Source organism: Populus trichocarpa, chromosome 6 (assembly GCF_000002775.5).
Source record: "Populus trichocarpa isolate Nisqually-1 chromosome 6, P.trichocarpa_v4.1, whole genome shotgun sequence".
In the NCBI taxonomy this organism is placed as follows: Eukaryota; Viridiplantae; Streptophyta; class Magnoliopsida; order Malpighiales; family Salicaceae; genus Populus; species Populus trichocarpa.
In genome coordinates this window covers 25,309,675-25,332,330 of record NC_037290.2, presented here as the reverse complement: position 1 = coordinate 25,332,330, position 22,656 = coordinate 25,309,675, and the positions used below count along the sequence as shown (strand labels likewise).

At 33.2% G+C, this 22,656-nt stretch overlaps 2 protein-coding genes across 10 annotated transcripts; one reads left to right on the top strand and one right to left on the bottom strand.

Moving 5' to 3' along the window:
* The first annotated feature begins 13,266 nt into the window (after positions 1 to 13,266).
* LOC7471600 (uncharacterized) lies at positions 13,267 to 16,988 on the top strand. Of its 3 annotated transcripts, none has more exons than XM_002309600.4 (3): positions 13,267 to 13,464; positions 13,552 to 13,647; positions 14,461 to 16,988. In XM_002309600.4, exons 2-3 carry the CDS (start codon positions 13,585 to 13,587, stop codon positions 16,711 to 16,713), a joined length of 2,316 nt encoding a protein of 771 aa, XP_002309636.4. In that variant the 5' UTR covers positions 13,267 to 13,464; positions 13,552 to 13,584; the 3' UTR covers positions 16,714 to 16,988. The 3 variants fall into 3 exon arrangements, with proteins under 3 accessions (XP_002309636.4, XP_024460351.2, XP_052309780.1); XM_024604583.2 differs by having other exon boundaries at positions 13,548 to 13,647; XM_052453820.1 differs by lacking the exon at positions 13,267 to 13,464 and having other exon boundaries at positions 13,471 to 13,647.
* A 146-nt stretch (positions 16,989 to 17,134) lies between these two features.
* LOC7471599 (E3 ubiquitin-protein ligase KEG) lies at positions 17,135 to 21,168 on the bottom strand. Of its 7 annotated transcripts, none has more exons than XM_024604584.2 (6): positions 21,059 to 21,168; positions 20,864 to 20,959; positions 19,970 to 20,337; positions 19,783 to 19,874; positions 19,227 to 19,700; positions 17,135 to 18,319 (listed from the first exon to the last, which is right to left on the bottom strand). In XM_024604584.2, the coding sequence occupies exons 3-6, from the start codon at positions 20,330 to 20,332 to the stop codon at positions 17,368 to 17,370; spliced, it is 1,881 nt and encodes a 626-aa protein (XP_024460352.1). In that variant the 5' UTR covers positions 20,333 to 20,337; positions 20,864 to 20,959; positions 21,059 to 21,168; the 3' UTR covers positions 17,135 to 17,367. The 7 variants fall into 7 exon arrangements, with proteins under 7 accessions (XP_024460352.1, XP_024460354.1, XP_024460353.1 ...); XM_024604586.2 differs by having other exon boundaries at positions 20,868 to 20,959; XM_024604585.2 differs by having other exon boundaries at positions 19,970 to 20,333; positions 20,868 to 20,959.
* Between the last annotated feature and the right edge of the window lie 1,488 nt (positions 21,169 to 22,656).

The following is a 22,656-nucleotide window of genomic DNA, read 5'->3' as shown; positions in this document are numbered from 1 at the left end:
CATTGTATTTATTAAAAGCAACAATCCTTGCTGTTAACCAATTACCACTTTCTTGAAAAAATCACTAATTAGTAATCACCTTCCATCCATTCATGTTAAACTCCATTTATGCTGATGATTAATCCAAAGAACTCAAGATGTTTCGAACAAAATCAAACATTTATTTTACAAGACTCGGCTGTTTCGGTCGAGTTTTAGCGACTCGATTAATCTAATTAAATCTAATTAGATTGATATAAAAAAATAATATTATTTTAATAAAAACAGTAAACTTAATTAACCCGATAATATAAAAATTAATCTGATAATTTAGTAATCCAAGTTATCCAATCACTATCTCAGGTTACACAAACAGTATTTATTCAACAGCAAGACTTTTCTCTACTTTTTTTAATACAGTAAAATCCTTTTCCCAATATCGAGGCCAAGACCCATTTTCGTCATTTACCAGAAGTTGACGGCTACTAAATTTTCCAGAGAATCAAGTGGGCAGGAGGAGATTTGGGAGATTTTTAGATGGTTAAGGTCCCACCGTGAGTCCCTTTAATTATTATTTTTCCCTCTTCAATGATGATTGGGGTTAGCTACCTTAATGATCAAATTGAATCTAGCCCTACACGTGGAGTTACGAATTGAACTTACAACCCAAATAACAAGTCAACATAATGAATTAAATCAATTCAAAACAATTTATTTTAATATTTTATCTTAAAATGCTCGAATAAAAAAACAAATAGAATTTCAATTAATTTTTTACTAGATAAATCATATTGTAACTAATTCCACTGTATTATCCATGTCAACCTCCAATTTAGCTTGATATAACACCTACCCAAATCATGTCTTACTAGATTAGGTGAATTACTAAATTAACCCACCAAACTAGAATAGATTTAACAACATTATTATTATTATTATTATTATTATTATAAAGGTTTGATGCATCAAAGAGAGTGGATGATGATGTGCCATGTACATATATATATATATATATATAGATCAGTGATGATGATCTATAAAATTGTCTTTTCCTATTACAAACCATATAATGTTACTTTATTGTCATGGGCCCCAGAGGCAGATACGAATGAGGTCATCGCGCAGCACAAGCCAAAGCCTCGACTGTGTGTGTGAAAACCACACCCAAAGCCTTCATATTTTCCTCTGGTTTTTTACCTCTTCGATGCTGAGCATTCCGTGAAATCAACCCTCCTCCCATCGGATAAAATCAGGGCTAGGTTAATTCTTGGATATATATTTATATATATTATATAGTTGTAAATTTCATGAATATTTATTAAGAAAAATAAGAAAATATATAAAGTAGAAAACATGTACTCCCGTCAAATTTAGAGCACACACCTGTCATCTACAGAGCACTACATGGAATGGTAAATAACCTATTTGTGAAAAAGGTTGATGCTGATGGAAATAGATACACTTGCTATGGTTCGAGACAAGACCCGAGGGGGGGCAATAATATTTTTCCTTTTTGTAGCTACGAAAAAAATATCATGTTAGCAGTACAAAACTAGTATGGTCTTGTCATTTGGAAGATACGAAATTGCAGGTTACAAATCAGTGAGAACTTCATTTAAAAAAAAAAAGAAAGATATCCATAAGGTTTCTTTTGGAGAGAGTTGCCATTGAACTCATAGATAATAAAATAAATAATTATAACTATTAGAATATAACATGGGTTGATGAGAAGATATTCAATTTATTCATGTTAAACCATTCATATTCTATGCCCATTATAAAAAAAAATTAGTAATAATGAAATTCACTTCACTAGCAGAACAAATTGTTCTCGCAAGGTTTTGCATTATGTTATTTGACTATTTCTTGATTTTTTATTATTATTATTAAGATGGGTGTCTGAGTTAGCTTGTTGTACCTCAACTAATTTTACGGACTCTGAAGTTAATGACTATGTAAGTCTCCAGTGGCCATCATACTAGTAACCACAAAGCTCGAACGAGATCACTGGGAGAATAAACCCTTTTATTCCAAATTTTTATTACTGAAACACCTATTAAATATGGTTAAGTTATAAGATTTCTTACAAACAAAGGTTGGGGTCTAGTCCTCCCACGAAGATGAACACGGTCCGAGCCTCTCGCATGGTAATGGTGCCTCATATACATCACGTTCTCGAGCCACGCCAAGAATTAGTCTCCTGGCCTGGAAGGGGTTGGAGAAAACCTTGTTGAAAAAAAATATAAGATTTGTTTTTTTAGTAACATATCAACAAGCTTCTTACTTTAAAGTTAAAGAAAATAAAAATAAGTAAGAATATCTCATGTACTTATACCTCATCGACCCGTAGAGTACTTTCTTATATTTATTTTAGAGAGAGATTGATTGCATCAATGATTGCCCTGATTAATTAATTATTGTTTTTTATAGATGGATTATATCAATGAAAACCCTAATTAATTAGTAGACATCAAGAATACAATATAATAATGCAATGAGATATATATTGCTTATAGATATCGAATGAATTAATTAACATATTATATTTAGTATTAATACAGTAAAAGAGCCCGTGTTCATTAGGATGAACATTGGTCCGAACAACGTAGAATCAATTGTTTTTTTCGAAATTTAGAATCGAATAAAATTGAATAACCAAACCAAACAAATATTTGGTTCCATTTATATTTTTTAAAAATTAAACGGGCCTTTAAATTATTTTTTATATAAATTTTGATTTAATGAATCTTTATTTTACAACGAGCCTTTAGTTTACAATAAGTTTTTTTTTTATTTAACTTGCTTAGATTCAATCTTTTCTATTCTAATTCTTGAAACTAATTAAAACCGAACAAGAACAAAAAAAAAAATTCAAATATCTTTAAGTACCAAATTTATTAAAAAAAATAAAAATCATCCAAATCAGTTAATTTTAAATTAATTTTTATGAATATCCCAAATAATTTGTGAAATGCATCCATATCTAAGATCCACGTTACACATAAGGGTATTAGAAATTGTAATATATATATAGTGTTTTTTAAATAATTTTTAACTTTAAAATATATTAAAATAATTTTTTTATTTTCATACTAGCATACTAAAACTTTAAAAAAAAGTTAAAAAAATTAATTTAAAGATTTTCCAAGCTAAAAATAAATATAAAAAACAAAAAGGCTATATATCAAAGAACGCGTGGTGGCATAGACATGGACGATGGACCTACAAAATAAAATCCACGGCAGCAAGTTACTGCTCATGCGCACGCGAATTGTACTGAGAAAAAACACTCTAACATGATGATCATTCACAGCCCTTTACCTCTCACTATCTCTTAGATTCACAATATCCTCCTGTTTCTTCTTTTTTCGTGTCTGGACGCCTTATATCAGCGGTCTTGATCATCAAGAGCAGCCGAACTCCAGATCTTGACCCTTCAATCTCGATGCCTCCTTTTGCCTTTTTGTTAATTATTCAAGTAAAGTCAAAGACATGGGCAAGAGAGAGAGAGTCATCACTCTATCATTCCCCCTGCCAGGTGTCAGAAGATGGATAGTCTTACGCGTGATAAGTGATAAGAACAGAAAATTCCATGTAGTACCCTAGTGATTGCTGTAATCTTGTTTTAAAGATTTTAGAATAATGTACAAACAATTCAATTGAGAGATTAGTGTGTTCTAGTGAAGATCTTGGTTATCCTATATAGACACACACACACAAAGAACAGTGTGATGCATGTGAGCATTGGGTTGGGTTTAGTGAATTTAGTTATTCAATGCTATGATAAAAAAATTAAGATAAGGATTTTAGGGTTTCTAGGAGGAAGGGATTCAAATTATGTTAAGGATTGGTGTGAATTTAGAGATTCATAGAGAATTATCTTTCATTTTAAAGAGTATGTTTGGGAGAATGATTAATATTGTTTTTCAAAGCGCTTTTTAATTGTAAAATGCATCAAAATAATATATTTTTTTATTTTTTAAAATTTATTTTTGACATCAGCACATCAAAACAATAAAAAAAACACTAAAAAAATAATTTGAAGCAAAAAAATTCAAATCTTCATAAAAAGTAGATTTAACCACAGCCCTAAACAGTCACAAAATATAAGATATTTTGGACCTTTTCAGAAAAAACAGAGAAAAAAATTTCACTCGCATTAGAAAGTCTGGAAGGAATCAAAGGTGAGAATAGTAATTCTATTTCTTTTATTACTTATAAAACCCTTTATGACTTCACAAGTTAAATTAGTAATTGATTGATATAAAATATAACTGATATTAGATTCTATTTCAAATAAGATTTTTTTTTATCAAATCAATTTCATCTTTTTTAAATAAAATTTGATATGGTCCGAACAAGTTAAATTAGTAATGGATGGACTTGAAATATAACCTATATATATCAGGTTTGATTATGAACCATTTTTTTTTTTAACCAAACCAACTTTCTCTTATTCAATTTTTTTATTGGTAGGTAAAAAAAAAAAACGATTGATATGTGGATTGACCCAACCAACATACAATCCGGTAAAAAAACAACAACAAGGATTTGTTTGAAAAACAACATTGCATTATTATATTATATTCTTGATGTCTACTAATTAATTAGGGTTTTCTTTGATATAATCCAATTATAAAAAAACAATAATTAATCAAGGTGTTCAATGATGTGACCGATCTCTAAAAAAAATAAGAAACTATACAAGTTGCGAGTTGATGAGGTATATTATGTCAAATAATCATCTAAACCCAAAAGTTTAAATTGTTGGGTGAAATCTCAATATAAGATTTATATTATTGTCTAACACATTTCCTCTCAAGTAAAAGTCCTTCAAGCTTGAAACTTGCACATGCCCATATTATTTCATGCTTAATTTTTATCAAATAGAATAGGGGCGGTGAGATTCGAATTCATAGCCACTTGATCAACAAGTTTCTTGTACCATGTCAAAGAACCTTCTCAACCAAGGTTATCAAAAACACATTTTTGACATGGCACGAAAAATATAAAATAAACTCGGATCGTAAAAACAGATTGTAAAATCGTAAAGAAATTTGAAATTTTTAGAGAAAAAATTCTTAATAAATTGTTTTCTAATACAAGCTAAAATCATTCCTAATATCTTTGTATTTCACACATAAGGGAGAAATGTGTGCAAAAAATGAGAGATATTTTTAAGAAAATTTCCAAGCTCATTAACCGATATGTCAAACAAACCACTATAGCAAATTTCTCTTTACCGGAAAAGAGAATTGTCTTGCTTTCTCGATAATCACTGAGAGATCAGAAGAAAAAAAAGATGTGGCTTTTACTCTTCACCACTATTAACTCCCTTTCTCACCTTTTCTCCATCAAAACACAACCTTCTCTCTTCAATCTTACCAGAAGCCCACCATAGAATCACAAAGATTGTCGATAACTCATTGCCCCATAAACCAGAATAACAACAAAACTCTCATAACATGCAAGTACTATAAAACCTAGTTCGACCCTTCCCTTAACCACCATCGAGCTTATCGCTTCCACACCACTTATTTTAGAGGTACCCTTTTGTTCAATTTCTTTTATTCTTTGATGAGGTTTTTTCACTGTGAGGTGTTTTGATTTTGATTAGATTATTGCTTCAAGACAGAATTTTGATTGTCAATTCATTATAAAGAATTTCAACATCAGAGAGTAATTTTTGCCTAACACTTTCTAAACAAGTTTAAAAACGAAGCCCACCTATTCTTCCTATTCATTTTTCCAAACCAAAGAACTACTTTAATCTCTTTCCCGTGCATAAAGCCATCAAGAAAAAACTTATAATTCTCAATCATAAGCCTACAGGCTACATCCATCACTCCCATAACTTATAAATATATATAATTTGTGTAGTGTTCATATGCAAGAATATACAAAAAAATTGCAGCACAACATAACCACATGACCTAGCAACGAAAAAAACTTCAAAGTTGCAGATCGCAGATCACTCACCGGTAGGTTGTAATTTGCAGATACAATTCTTTGCCACCCAGATTGATTGATTTGCTTCCAGGAGTACAAGTCAGTGGAGATTTAGATTTTGGAGAATAGTTAAAAAAAAGAAGGGTTGAACTCTGAATGTGAAAGAGAGGCAGATCGCAGAGATGGTTTGTTACTTTGTTTTGAATTTGAAAGTTTGGATTTTGGAACGCTGGAACTGGAGGCACTTTGAGAAAGGAGGCAAGCAGTTAGGCACTTTGAGAAAGAGAATGTTTTTTTACCTTTTGGTGCAGTCGTGCAGCAACTGCACAGTATATAATATATTCCTTATAAACTAGTGAAACCGGATTTAAAATCGTGATTTTACACGATTTCATCTGGTTTCATGATTTTAATACGATTTTGTCATTTTACGAGTTTTTAAGCCGATTTAACACGACAACATATATTAACTCGTAAATTTATATAATTTTACGAGTTAAATCGTGATTTTAACAACCATGTTCTCAATCAAAAATCTTAAATTGTTAGATGAGATTTCAAGATACGGTTTATATTATTTTATAATATACAAAACCTAACGAAAACAATTTGTTTTGTTAGTGAAGTGAATTTCATTATTACTAATTTTATTTTATAATGGGCATAGAGTTTGAATGGTTTAGTATGAATAAATCGAATATTTTCTCATCAAACCATGTTATTTTATAATAGTAATAATTATTTATTTTATTACTTATGAGTTCACTGGCAACTTTCCATTAAAGAAACCTTATGAATATATTTTTTTTATATGAAATTCTCACTAATTTAATATAATAATTAGTAGACATCAAGATTATAATATAATAATGCAATGAGATATATATTGCCTATAACCATGGCTTAAAAACAACAAGGAATTTTTGTTTTTAAAAAACTTTTTTAATAACAAGGATTACTTAATTTGGGTTAAAAATAAAAATAAATAAAAGACAAGTAGATGATTTCAAATCCTCGAAAACATACACATCAAGTATGCAATACTTAATGCATTTGAAAACACTCCATCACACCTTAATTAAAATTGAAACTCAAAATATCTATTTAGATGGGATCAAATGAAACCTGATTGTATGAGAAACTAAGGCATTAGTTTGGATCTATCCCAGCTGAAATTGAAGGCAAATAACCAATATATAAATAAATAAATAAGCTGGGAAGATCGAAGAAAATCTAAGATGTTCCTAATTTGTTGATATTGTAGGAGCAATTCACACATGGAAGATCCAAGATTTTCCAGCCATGAAGCTCGATCAAGATAACGTTGCCATTTCAAACGTATTGGAGCCGCAAGTGAAGAACCACTGGTTGTTTTTTATTTATTTGATCAAAAGACAACTCTAGAATCATTAGCATTACGAAAATTATACAAGATACAGGAGACCATATCTTCATCTCTTCTTTTTTAAATGGAAGGTTTTTGGACAGAGGCGGGGGAGATAAAACCCTAAATCTTTCTGCAATTGGGACCCAAGTAGAAAAGGAGCGATGGTATTTTTTTTCTTTTCTTTTCTTTTCTTTTTTATTGGCGCCCATGGACCTCGTACTGTCGTGTTATCATTGATAGCATCTGTACATGGTCACATCTTGCTCAAACCTAACCTCAACTACAACTTTATCCTTCACTTTACAGCTTATGATCACCAGACAGGTACTTTGGATGTTATTTTCACTAATTATTTCTCTTTATCCACTGCTCATATTATATTAGATTTGTTAATGATGAAGTCTTCGGGGGGAGAGATAATTAGTTTATTAGGTCACCATTTGTTTATTTAAGCGATAAGAGTGAGGGACTGTTGCTTTTTTTAACCCTTTTTTTTTCTTCTTTTTTCCTTATGACAAGACAGAGATCAGTACATTGGTTAAGAAGGCATAGGTTATCAGTATAAAACGAATTTCTGTTGTAAGAAATGGGCGGCATCGGCCTTGGATCATCCATCAATCCTGTGATTAATTTTTTTCAATTGGGACATTCGATTGTACCTCCCTTTGATTTGATAGAGAAGACTGTCAAGCTTCAAAACTAGGGGTAGCCTAAGACTCAAATGCAGCGCTGTCAAGGCTGAAGATCAGTGTTGTCAAACAATATCCAGTAGGTTAACTCGGCATCCAAACCTAATCTAAGCTAGGTTTTACAATAGTAAAGTGGAAATTAAATCTGATAAAATCAAATGACCTAGCGACTTGTAATCGACCTCGGAGATTCGGTTTAATATTAAATTATTTTAAATTGAATCAAGTTATTTTATCTAATTTATATTCCAAGTGGGTCAACTAATGATATAATGAACATTAAAGATTCGGTTAGAATTAGATTTAAATTTTTTAAAACAATTAAAACAACATCATTTTAATTATTGAAATAAAGTTATTTTGATCCAAGTTAATTTATTTAATTTACAATTCATGTCTTGGATTAGATGGATCAAAATGAAATGAATTTAATAATTTTGATAATCTAGTAATTAATAAAACCGATAAAGAAAAAACAGAAATTAATACATGGGAAATCCACAATCCACTGTCTATTTACAAGTTCGTGTGAGATTTCAACATGATTTTTAGTCGCACATACAGTATTTTCTATTTTTAGACTACTTTTTTCGCATCATGATTAAGTTCATATCAGAGTTATCATCGCATCAAAACTGAAGACGAACTATTCATATTGCGATACAGAAATTCCACTTCTCATAATTTGATACATGATTAAGGCAGCCTCTCTATCAAGACTTGGAACATCGAAGAGGATTTAGATATGACTACTAAATATTGGTGGATTTTCTTGCATGCGTGTTGATTAGCAGATGCAATTATGGACTTTGAGGCTGAGAGAAAAAAGTCTCAGTTTAGATTTCAACGAAGGTGGAATATTCATGACACCTTGGCCCATTTATTGCTTATTTTCCTGAATGTGTTGGCCATCCATGCGGTCTAAATCTAGTGTGTTTATGCTTATCTCATTTATTTAATTTATCTATTGTTTTAAAACCTGATTGGACCTCCAAGTTAATCTATGATCCATGAGTTTGGAGATCTACAACTAGCTGAGTTTTAATAAAAATAAAAAGATAATTAACCTGATATAATCCAATCAAAAATTTAAGTTGACTTGAAAAAAAACACGGTCAAAACCTATTAATTTTTTTAATTTTTTTATTTTTTTTAAAATTGATGTGATTTTTATTTTTTTATAAAATAAATAAAATTGAGTTTGCTGAGCCAATTCAGGTCAATTCACTGACTCGTGATCTGAGATTTGCCTGTATCAACTCCTAGCTAGATCAAGTTTAAAAATTATGAATTTAATTATTGGCTATTGTTATGCGGTGCCGCTAGGATAGCAATTTGATCCTATCAAAATAGAATGTATATTGTTAAATTTGAGATAAATAGACTTAGGATAGAAAGAGGAATGGAAGTCAATAGCATTTTAACCTTAAGACAAAATTCAAATGGAGAGAAAAGAAAAGGCATTATAAGTTCTTGATATTAGCTTATTATCTTAAGATTTTAGAAAAATTGTGAAATAGTCTAGTACCTTTTCATCTTGCTTAGAAAATAAATAAATAGTTTTTAATATTTATTAAATTTCATTCATTTCTCCTTCTCCCAATTCATTTCTTCCCTCCTATCACAAAATTGTCCCAAACGTTAAATAATTGATTTTATTTCTATATATTGTATTGTAATTTTTATGATCACACAGGAATAAAAGGCTCGACTCAGTCTCAAACCCAACAAGGATTAAATCCAATCCAAACACAAACCAATCTGAAGCAAAAATAGAAGAAAGTCGGGCATATCGCTACCCCCTTTTGTCATCTGTTCTTGCACACTGAAAAAATAAAAAAAATATTACATACAAGAGATGAGATGAGTGGAGTCCATGCAAGAGAGATTGACCTCTAATACAAACCACCATCATATGAAATTATTTCTTGGATGATTTATTCTAAGCTAAAAGTGGACATTATCGACGATCAAGTCGAGCCCTTCAATCACTAATTAAGGAATTTGAAGGCCCTTACGCTTAAACCAAAGCAGGATAATGACAAGGGAGGTTTATTGTGGGTGGCACCCTTCCTTCCACGCAACGCAAGCTAAATCAATCGCCTAAAGTACCTACAAGAAAAGGGCATCAAGGGCAGGCCATCATGAAACCGTGACTCTACTTGTCTTAGGTGCAAGTTTATCACAAAAAAAAGGTGTAAAAATCTCCTCAACCAAGTTCTTTTTCGATGTATTTGTCAGGAGTGTGTTTGGTAAACTATTATGGATGAAAGTGATTTTGAAAAAATTATTTTTTGTGCAGTTGTTTTATCTAAAATTAATATGTATTTAGTAAAAATTATGAATGAAATTGCTTTTCCATCAAAAGCATGCTAAGGAGGGTTGAAAGGCGAGCATGGCCCTCCAGGGGCTACAAAATGGCTGTAGCCTACCTAGCAATAATGACCTTCCAAGTAGAATTGTAATCTGTATTTAAATAGAATCGAAGTTGTATCTGGACTGTCGTAAAACATTCAAAATATGCTAGAGCACTTAAATTTCTAAATTCCAACAAAATTTCGTGTGTTGATTGCATTCTTTGTATGTATTAAATCCGGCCCGACCCGAGAAACATTTCAAAATCCAACCAACCCATTTTTTGAGTGAGCCGAGTTAATGTAAAATTAAATCAAACACAAAGTTAATCCAATTTGATCTAGTAAATCTCCAATCCTGCAGTTTCTTAGGGTTTGTAATAGGTTTTATTTTTTCATCACCTTTTCCTTTCTCAATCGATTCAACAGATTGGAGATCATTGTGAGGTTCTCAATAAGAAGCCTCTTTTTTCTGACAGTTGATATATATCTGGCATGGACAGCAGTGCTGCTCCTTACCTTAGAAAAATTATGGTGAGCAGCTTTGATTTGCAAGGCTTGTTTTCATGAAAAACGGCTCTTGAAAATCTGAAAAGAAGCATCTCTGTGGTGATGATTCTATAGTATCTGCTAGGCATAAAACAACCATCAGAACAGGCCAAAACAAACCTCGCCAGGTTCAATAACAAGAAACACATTAAAGAATCAATATTAATTTGTATAATTTAAACAGAAATTAACTTTTATTACTTAACAAAAATAAAAAACAAACTAAACATTTACTGACTGCATGCAACTAAACCATAAACAATCCTTCTCTGACATCAATCAATCTCTTATGACAGAAGCCACTGCCTGTTTTTTTTTTTTTTTTTTTGAAGGGCTCAATGATTACATGATATCCAACAATCAACAGTACCCTCAACAAGACCAGAAATCCATGTATAGTTCCCAGGAAGTTGATCACTTTAGTACAACCTTAATCAGCTGCTGCAAAAGACCGCATGGGATTGAAGTAGATGTCAGCGAAATAAGATAAGGTGAGACCAAATCCAGTTAAAACAATAAAATAAATCCTATCTTTGGAAGTTAATGCAGCAGTAAGAAGAAAAATGCAGCTAGAGATTGTTGCAGCTAATATCGAAAGATTTTTTACGAACTACAACTTCACCAATCACCTCCTCCATCTTCATTCAACCTTCATTATACTGTGTGAAATTATATTTTAGTATAATTTGTTTATTTGAGAATTCATATCCACTTCTTTTTAATTACAAACAATCGTGTGGGTAATCCACTATTTGTTAGTGGAAAGTGAAGTCATAATCACCACTTGATCTTCTCTCACGAAAAGTATAAAGCATGTTGTGTCATCCACACGAGCTAAAGCGAAGAGAGTCACGTGCAATTTATCGAAAAGGCCATGAATTTTACCAATTAAACCAGTTAATATCCATTTTAATGTTTCCTTTTAATTTGGTCCTTACATATCTGAAGCAGCCTAAGGAGCAAGTTCAGTGGCAAACGTTTGCCTCCCATTAGACTTGGGTTCAGGTCTTGTCCAAAAATAATCAATAGGATTATATGTCTAAATATCTTATTTTTTGAATGAATAGCTCTTCATCATTTTCTTTTTCAAAAAATAAAAAATCACCCTGGCTGGCTATTCTATAGTTTAGTTATTTTTACATTTACCCTTTATATTTTTTAAAATTATAATTTATATTTTTGATGAGTATAAAACAAGCTAAACTATAAAATGATTTACGATGTAAACTGTTATGCGATAATAAAGTTTATGATAAAATGACTAAATTATATGATGATTAAGTTGATTTTTTCTAAAAAATTAAAGATTTCTGATAGGTCTTTTGCTTGAAAATATATTAAAATAATTTTTAATTTTTTTTTATTTTTGATATTAAAATCATAAAAAAAACACTGAAAAAACATTAATTTAAATTTTTTTTTTTAATAAAATGACAAAAACAAAGTACGGTGGACAATTATTATGCAACGTGCAAACAAAAGGGTGGTCTAAAATCAAAGGATTTGGCCTCTGGAAGGCTGTTGCTTTCCTTATCCGAAGCCTTCATTTACCACTTCCCAAACAGACAAAGCCCTTAACCAGTCACTCGTGGACCAGCTCTAATGGGCCCAACAATGGTGAAGTTATTGCCTGCCGTACTTTTTTGTTCTTTTCTTCATCTTCTTCTTTTTATAATGGAGCGCAAGGCTACGTTACAATAAACAAAATAATGGACCTAAGAATGAAATCATCGGTAACCATTTTAAATTTCTAAGAGTTTAATTCAGTTGATAATTCAACTTGTTTTCGCATTACCATTCAAGGTTTGTATTCTATATATGTCACAATAAAATATTTTTTTAATATAATAAATTGATTGTAAATAATGTATTTGAAACACGATTATAAACTATGATTCAAGCAAAACATATAAAAAAATAACGTGTTTTTTGCTTGAAACACAAATAAACATGTAAATAAACAAGTATTTAGCCTGTGCTTGTAATTGTGTTAGTTTTTGCAAAAAAAATACATTTTTAGTTGTGGATTTAAAAAATATAGATTTGATTAAAATTATTGTGTGATAAATTTATATATATATAAATGAAAAATAAATCTATATATATATATATATAGCTTCCATAAAATTAAAATTTAAAATGGAATTATCAGAACAGTGAAAAGAACATCTAACTAACCAAATTATTATTTTTATATGTAGTTGGGAAAAAAACAAAAATCATTAAAATATCAAAGATATCAAAGGGCTTTGTAGTATCGGTGTTGAAAGTTGATACGAGAATATCTTTAAACTCGAACAAATAAGCCCAACCCTAGCACTCCACGTAAGATAATGTTTTCCTTATCCAATGCCTTCACTTCACCTTGATAAAGCCCTTCAACCAAAAAAGGCCAAATAACGGTGAAGCTTGTGCTTCATGTTAATGTGACCCTCCCTCTTTATTTTCTCCCTTTCGTGTTGTCTCGGTCGTTTCATTTCCCTCCGAAGAAAGAATCCATGGTCCCAGATGATTCACTTCTTGACTCTCAAGCCTGCCAAATCTTGAGTCTTGATCGGTAAGATTTACTAGCTGTTTTGTTTTCTTGTGAGAGTACTGGATAGATTCTTGATGGTTTATTGATTAGTTATTTAATGGCAGCTAGGTAGATAGACAGAGAGCATCGTGGCCTTGTCAAATGGGGTTTTCAGTTGCCCTTCGCTGTTATCTACCAGTCGAATCTTCTCTCCATTCCTCCAAGGTTTCTCCCTTTCTCTATTTGTATCTCAAGAATGAGCTTGCTTTTGTTTTCTTTTTCTTTTTGCAAGTGTTGTTTGTTGGTTTACTTTTTTTTGTGCATGTTGATTCCTAAATTATTGGGGAAACTGAGGGGTTGTGTATTGGTTCTTGTTTTCTTTAGGCATCTATTGACAAATTGGAGAGATGGGTTAGTGCATGCTAAATCTTGGTAGAGAGCGGTATATGAATTTCAGAAGAATTTGTTCTTCACATGCATTAGGCTCATGCCAATGTGATATTAAAAAAAAAATTTACCAAGAAATCTTGGTGCTTTCTGTAAATGAATCAAGAATTTTATTTTGGGACTTAAAGATGGTGAACTTATAATTCGGGTCTGGAGATTGAAGTATTCTTTTGTGTGTGTGTAAGTTGGGAAAAGAATTCAAGGAAAAGATGGAGATTAGAGAATGTGGAATCTCAGTGCATGATTCAATTTGGTTACATTGGGGAAATTGATATTGAAGCATGGTAATTGTAAATTCTATATATATATATTTTTTGGTGAAATTCGTTGTATGAATTCCAAGTATAACAGCCCCCCGCCGATTCTCTTGTCTTATTTTGTAAGTGCTTTCGTGTGTGGCCTGCAGTAAAATTTCGAATTTAGGTGATTTCTAAATTTTTCTCAAAATCTCTAGCTGAGTTGTAGCCAAATACTGGCAAAAATGGAAAGAGATGTCATAAAAAGAATGCTCATTTATCTTGATTAATTGTTGATTTTCATTAATATCCAATTCCTATACAGTATGTGATATGGTGAATTATTTTGCTGCAGTTTTCACCGAGGTTCAACTTGAAGCAGAACAGACTGGCTTTCATAACAACATCAAAAATAGAAAGCCCTTCACTGCAGATTGTCAAATCAATCTCAAACAACATGAATTCGAGCATCAATGAAAATGGGGCTACTGAACCTGCAAGGGTTCTTCTTGAGAGATTGTTTGCACAGACTCTGAAACTCGAAGAACAGATGAGTAGGAGCTCTCGCCTTCCCGAGGATGTTCAACCAGTGGTTAATCTTGAAATTCTGGAATCTGATCTTCTTGCTCTTTTGAAAGCCTTGAAGAAGAAGGAAGAAGAACTTCAAGATGCTGAAAGAAATGTTTTCTTGGAACACAGCAGATTAAATCAGGCAAAGGAGGAGTTGAAAAAACGGGAAAATGTAATTACAGCTGCTTTTTCTAAGCATGAAAAACTCGAAGGGGAGCTAAAGCAAGCAAATCTTAATCTAGCTTCTCAAGCCAGGGAGATTGAAGAATTAAAGCTTCAACTCAAGGAGAAAGAACAGGATATTGCTTCTGCATGTTCTGCACTTTCTCTCAAAGAAGATGAAATGGATAAAATGAAAACTGATTTGCTGAAGAAAAGTGAGGAAGTTGCTAGGATTGACTCTGAACTGAAATACAAGGCTCAACTGCTGAACCAAGCCAGTGAGGTTGTGAAGCGACAAGAAATCGAACTTCAAGGACTGCAAATGCTTATTCGAGAGAAAGAAGAAGAACTGGAAGTTTCTACAAATCTGAGGAAATTTGAGGAAGAAAAGTTAAAAGTTGTGGAGTCCAATTTGGAGGATCGGACAAGGGAATGGTTACTAATCCAGGAAGGACTGAACAAATTGGCAAAGGAAGCATCTAAACAAGTCAGAGACACTAATGAGGCTTTAGAGGATTTTGGAAGGGTGTATAAGCTTCTTGAAGACGTGAGATCTGAACTGATTTCTTCACAAAAATCTCTAGCATTCTCTAGAAAGCAAATGGAAGAACAAGAGCAGCTATTAAAAACGCAACTAGCAGAGCTTGAAGAACAGAGGAAAAGTGTTATGTCTTACCTGAATAGTTTGAAAAATGCCAAAATAGAAGTGGAGAGTGAGAGAGTAAAGCTTAGGACTGCAGAGGCTCGAAATAAGGAGCTTGAACGAGACTTGTCCATGGAGAAGGAGCTGGTGGAAGAATTACAGAAGGAGTTAGAGAAGGAGAAATCTTCTCTGCAGCAGGAAATTGAGAAGACGTCTTTTCTACAACAGGAACTGCTTCAGAAAAATATTGAATTTGGAGAAATGCAGCATCTTCTTCAAGCTAAAGAATCAGATTTGGTGGAAGCTAAACTAGATATCCAGAATTTAAAATCTGAGCAGGCTTCTCTTCAGCTTATACTGGAGGATAAAGATTTGCAACTCTTTGACGCGAGGAAGAATTTGGATGAAGTAAATCAGGAGGTCGCAGAGCTAAGGATGCTAATGAGCAGTAAAGAAGAACAACTTGTCCAAGCCACCACCATGATAAAGGAGAAAGAGGAGCATGTTCAGGTTATGCAAGATGAATTGAACAATACAAGGGTGAAAGTCTCTGAAGCGGAATCTGTAGTGGAAAGGATCGTAGAGCTTACAAATGAATTGGTTATCTCCATTAAAGATCAGAATGAACTAAGGCAATCCAACAATATGACCTTGGAATTCTTTCAACAACCATTGGATGAACTAAGTGATGATTTTAGGTTGCAGAAGAAGCAGTATGAAACAGAACTCAAGTTTAGCAGAGAAAGCTTAAGAGTGAAAGAAATGGAAGTTCTAGCAGCAAAGAGAGCTCTCGCAATCAAAGATGAAGAGCTTAAAACAGTTCTCGAGAGATTGGATACAAAAGAGAAAGAACTGAGAAAATTGAAGGAAGAGGCAGTTGAAGATGCTAATGATCTGAGGAAGCTTTATTCTTTAGCGCAAGAGAGAATCGGTGAGAGTAGTGTTGGAGACTTGGCTATTGAGAAACTCAAACTAGAGGCCGCTCAACTTGAAGTTGAAGCTGCCACCAGCGCTCTGCAAAAACTTGCAGAAATGAGTCGAGAACTTTTAAATAAAGCAAGCTTGAGCATTGAGGCTGATGCTGATATTTTCATGCCAAACGGCTCTGGTCCTGGCCTTGTTCTGTTAGAGAACAATGAATGTTTCAAGGAGGTTAAAACAGAAGTTGCTCGGCTGTCATCTTTGACTGAACAGCTTTTGCAAGATGCTGGTATTACTGTTGGTGCAGACTGATAGATTCTGAAGCTTAAATAGATTGTGTATAGGTATCTAACTTCCATTGTTGTGTTGCCAAAATCTGTAGTATGATGAGTTGTACACTGTGAGCATGTTTCTGTTGCACAGTTGTTAACCCGATCAGTAAGAGATTGCCACTATAATTTGGTACATATTGGATCTGGGCAACATGTCTTAGCTTGGTATCAAGCATCTACTGGACAGCATAGTAGCTGGCAGTATGTATGGCTGTGGGCTCATGCCATTAATTTTCTCCTAGTTTGGATTTCCTATGTTTCGATTTTTGTTAAGTTCTGTATCTGGGTTTACATGGATGGTATAGAGCATGGCCACCAACTCCTTCCATGAATGGGTGTACTAATTTTGCTTCCATTATCATGCAAGTCAAATGGAGAAAACATGAATAAAACATGAAACAAAACAAGAAACACTGTCGAAATAGTGCTGGCTTTCGGAAACTGCACAAGCATACGTGCATCTTTGCGTTACATATATCAAGAGCAAGCTTGACTTCATCGAAAGTAAATAATCACCAGCAGTAGTGCCAGTTCCTACCACGACTTGGAAGAAAGACGCTAAAAAGGTTCTAAACATGATGCAGATAGTTAAAATGAATTATGTACAGGTTTTTGTGAACTTGAAAAAGCTCAGCTACCGTGCAGCAGGGCTAACACCAAGGATATTTTTCACGGATGGCGGAAACCATTGGTTGCTACCATTGCCGCTAGTCTGGTCATCCACATGTTGGGCATTACTTTGCACTGCACTACCCTGTCGCTTGTTTGATCTCCCTATTTTCTTCCCGACAAAAAATCCAACCTTCATGGCTGTAAATATACCCAATGCTATCACAAGAGGTCTCACAGCCCAATGAAAATCCTCAAAGTGTTGATATTTTTTGACGACCCCAGGACAGGAATTAAAAGAAACTACTTCCACTTCAGCTGGATCAGCCAAGAAACTGCTATTTTCTTGTCCGATTGTCAATCTTCCAGGAAACTTTACAATGAGGCACCCATTGGGCAGGATCCACCAAATCCTCCCAGTAGCCCAGGCCCCTCCTGTTTTACGAGGCCATTCAAATCGGGGGCTAAGAACATTAGCTCTCGGCCTCACAAACTGACCGACAAAGTAAGGTTCAGCCATTTGCAGCTCTGAAGAATTTCCTTTCCAGAGAGTTTCCACACCTATAAATCCAACAGCCACACTTCCATCACGTTTTATGGAATGAAGAATGCCCACTGGTGAGTGCCTTCTGTCTTCCTCCTTCAGATGTACCCAATCCCCAGCTGCAAGACCAAAAGTGACTCGTTCCAAGGTTGAGACAGGAAGTCTTAATGGGTCATGGATGCCGTGAACTCTCACCAAAACAAAACCATCTCGATCTGGGTCACGTTCTAAACCCACTACGGTTCCTTCCGGGACATCCATATTTTCAGGTTTGCAAGAGTTAGGTGGCCTCCTGGAACGCACCATGTCTCCCACTTGCAGATGATCCTTTGACAGAAACCACTCTGTGTAACCAGTGCCACTAAATTTCTCCAGTGTAGTTCTGCTGCCAAACCCTGTCCAGCCTCCATCTACAAAAACTGCGTTCTGCGAGCTGCAAATTTTGTTGCAAGGAAAAACACGCAAGTACAAGGAGTGAACAAGAGAACTTCCATTCCAGTAACCAAATAAGAAGCAAATACTCATACTGATCAATGAAGGGGAAAATTACAAGTCAAAGGAAAATACAGAGGGGGATTGTAAGATCAGACATGGTAACGCAATCCACCAGCACATGTCAATATCTATGAAGGTTGAGCAAAGAAAAACAACAAGTGGAAATCAGTGTATAAGTATATATATGACCAAAGGGGTGTCTAACCAAACCACGAGCGAATGTCAACTAACTCTGGAAAAACATCTGTTCCCTTGAGCATAAATTAGTCTCTTAAACTTACTGTGATTAGTTTGTATATATACAAAATAGATAGCATGGTGGAGGGAGGGAGGGAGCTAGTGAGAGAGTAGCATCAGAATTGTCTAATCCATAGGAGCAAGAACGAGAAATCACAGTATCCCACAGAATCCGTCTCCTCTTCATGTCATAGAAATGGACAATAAGGAAACAACAGATACAGTGAACACAAAATTTTTATCCTAAATGCTGTGCCATCTAGATTTGTGGCAAGGAGGCAAAATTTTCTGTACAAACATAAAATTGAAATTTTTTGGGAATAAAAGGTAATCAAATAAGAAGAACTAAGATACATATACAAGCATAGTTTGATGTCCGACAGGTATGCTTATCCAAACAGGCCATTTGTAAAGCTAAATCTAATGACACATTTACTATAAGGCCTAAGTACCCATTTTATTGCATTCATCAGCATTTCCAAGGCAAGTGATGTCTAGAAGAAAGTAATGAAAGACCTAATTTTCATTTTACAAAAGATAGCAACATATGTTTGTCAGCATATAACAGGATTAGCATACCAAAGATCTACTTATAATGCAAGACCTACCTTTTAAATACACGCACTATGTCTGTCATCAAGGGCCGACTCCTCAAGTCATATTCAAAGCAGCCAAGAAGAACATTTTCAACTGGAGGAGGGAGGCCCTCAGGGATACGTGGTTTCTCTTGTTTCCTAACCACTGACTCGTAAATTTCTTCAACTGACTTCCCACGCCAAGGCTGAACACCAGTCAACATCTCCACAACGCTGCACCCAAATCCCCATGAATCTGTCTCAAAGGATACTGGACCTCTTATTTCTGGCTGCCATTGTTCTGGAGCCATGTAGTTTGGGGTTCCAAGCCTCCGAGACATATCTGCACTTGGCAATGGAATTCCAAATAGCAGGAAAGGAATACCAACATCGCCCAGAACTGCTTGATCATTCTCATTAAGAAGGAAGCTACAAGGTTTAAGGTTAAAAACTAGGATTTCTTTAGCATGCAACTGTGCAATTCCCTGAGCCAACACTATCCCATACCTGCAAACATAAGTAAACACTGAGGCTAGACTGTTCTTTGCTAATTTAATCATTCAGATTTTAAGGGGAAAAACCAATTCACCTCAAAACATCAGGTAATGAGAGCTTCCCTCCTTTAAGGCGAGCCATTTTGTCCCCAACGGATCCCTCATAAAACTTCATCACGATGCATATCTATAATGAAATACAGGCATTAGTACTAATGATCTAATAACTAGCCAGAAATGTAATCTAATCATTGTATATCACACATAAAGGCATCAGCTCACCTTTCCATTTATAACTGAAATCCCATGTAGAAAACACACATTTTCTATGCCCTGACACTTTGAAAACAAATTATCAAACTTATCCAGCACAACCCTCATATGTTCCTCCTTAATGGGATGCAACATCTTGACAGCCACTTCATGACACTCATCATAATCTTCAGTTGATTGATGATGAGTAGCCAACCAAACATCACCAAAAGGTCCCCTCCCAATTCTATGTCTAAGTTTCAATTTCGCAGGATCAATCCTAGGAGTTGGCTGGCTTGACGAGGCCACCACAGTTCTAAGGTGATCAGGATCTTCATAAAGCTCAAACTCGAAAGGAGTCACGGGTTGAGCAGGAACAACTTTGCTGGCCATTCTATCTTATACAAAAAAGAAAAAATATGTCGAGTTAATTTCAAAAGGAAGACAAATTGACAAAAACCCATCAAACAAAATAATTGAATTGCAATAATATATACTGGAAAACAAGTATCTGCAACAAATCGATACAATCAAACAATAAACATGCGAAGATAAAAGATCACAAAATATATCGTAATTATGCAGAACAAGCAAACTTCACAATAAATTCACAAACTTTATGCTCTTTATGTTTGGTAATGAAATGATCACTAAAAAAAAAAAAACTCTTTTTCTCGGAATCCAAACAGTTCCTTAAGGACCCTGTTGGCTTCCATTAAAGGAAAGGAAAAAAAGCTGCAGTCTTTGAATATTATGCTCTCAACCCTTTACTTTTTGCTTCACTTGAACAGCAAAAGAACACAAAAAACATCGAAACCCAGAATTCATATTTTCATTCTCTAATTAATTCCTAACAATTTCTAAGCAACCAACCAAAGTTTCTCTCTTTAACAAACATAGTCTTAAATTAAAGAAGAGAAATACCTACTCTGGAAGAACTGATTAAAGAGAGGCTTGAAGAGAAAATATATATAGAGAGAGGCTTTAAAAAGCCTCAGAAATTTCGACGAATTGATTGAGCTGAATTAGGAAAAATAAAAGGTAAACTTGTTAATAATAATAATAATAATCTAGAAGACTAAAGGACAGAAAGATTGAGAGTGAGAGAGAGGGAACAACCAAAGAAACAAAACAGTGATTTGCAAATGGAAGCAAATTTTGACACCACTAACAACAACAACTTAGGAGAGACTGTCTCTATCTCTCTCTTTACCATGGAAGGTTTGAGATTTTTATTTTTTATTTTAAAAGTATTTTTTAGAAATTTTTTTATATATATTTTAAATTAATATTTTTTTTAGTATTTTCATATCAATATAAAACATAATTTTTAAAAAACAAACAAAATTTATTTTTATATATTTTCAAATAAAAAAATTTACAAAATAATTACTTCCATGCTTTAAAAGTTTTAAAAAAAAACTTGATTATAATTGAGATTTTGCATCTAAAATGACAATTCAGTTCCAAAATTGCCTTTTCTTTTTTTCCCACTTTTTTCTTTTAATATTTTGGGTCACTTGAATTATTGAAACATAGTTTGGAAAAATTGAAGAGATATTTCTTTAACTGGGAAAAAAGAGTTTGATAGACAGTAATTTAATCATAATCGTTAGAACTGGTTTAGAGAGTAGTTTAAAAAAGAGGCTGGATGGATCTATTGACTATCGGATCAACTACACTATAAACAATTCTTTGTGTTGGCTTGCAATGTTTGAGTTATTGAAAACTGGATCTATTTAACTAATTTTTTTTTTATATTCAATGTGTTTGTTTGAAATTATAGTTGCGTTTGTTTTTTAAAGTATTTTTCATGCTGAAATATATTAAAATAATATTTTTTTATTTTTTAAAATTATTTTTTCGATCAATACATTAAAATGATCTAAAACACGTAAAAAATATTAATTTTTAATAAAAAAAATTTTAAATTTTTAAAAAACATGATTTTTACCGATAAACTTAGCTCATATCGCACTCATATACTAAATCTTCTGATTGAGACGAACATATCCTTCACCCTAATACTTAATATTTACTGATAAGATACTAAATTTTAGATAGATTAATCACACTCAAATTAGCTAATATATATATATATATATATATATATATATATATATATATATATATATATATATATTCCGGGTTTCGTGTAATAGTAGCTTAATGAGGTGTAGTTGAAATTGCTAGTGTGTTTTTGTGGTTTGATTTGATTTTTAAAATGTTTTTTATTTAAAAAGTTATTAAATTAATATTTTTTGTTGAATGATTTTAATATGATTACGTCAGAATCAAGAATAAAATATTTTTAATTAAAAGACTTTTTAAAACATTATTAAACAAACGACTTGATTAGACAAAGCAAATGCCAAAGTTGCCCTTTATTTATGATGCGACATGCATTCATTGGACGTTACGAAGCTAAGATAGCTGCAGGAGCAAACATGATATTGTAAAATAGCAGTCAATTTCCTTGTGAAGAGATCAAGAACTTGCACCGCAAGATTGGCTCTGTTTTCTCAATCGAAAGACATGACAAAACACAAGCAAATTAAACCCAACAAGTCTAAGAAACCTAGCGTAATGGCCATGGACATGTGCAAGATGCGTCTAACCTTGGCGTAAGCCATCATGTAATCCAGCAAGCAATCCTTGTCCAGATCCCAACCCCCGTTCAAAAAACTGATATGAAACGCCAAGTAGGAATTCTGTTT

Bases quoted from the DNA above. Each gene is read 5' to 3' on its own strand.
- LOC7471599 (XM_024604584.2), bottom strand. From the start codon at position 20,332: ATGGCCAGCAAAGTTGTTCCTGCTCAACCCGTGACTCCTTTCGAGTTT. The intron at 19,875-19,969 runs GTGAGCTGATGC...ATTTCATTATAG, and splicing joins TTTCAGTTATAAATGGAAAG to ATATGCATCGTGATGAAGTT. The intron at 19,701-19,782 runs GTGAATTGGTTT...TTATGTTTGCAG, and splicing joins TCATTACCTGATGTTTTGAG to GTATGGGATAGTGTTGGCTC.
- LOC7471600 (XM_002309600.4), top strand. From the start codon at position 13,585: ATGGGGTTTTCAGTTGCCCTTCGCTGTTATCTACCAGTCGAATCTTCT. The intron at 13,648-14,460 runs GTTTCTCCCTTT...ATTTTGCTGCAG, and splicing joins CTTCTCTCCATTCCTCCAAG to TTTTCACCGAGGTTCAACTT.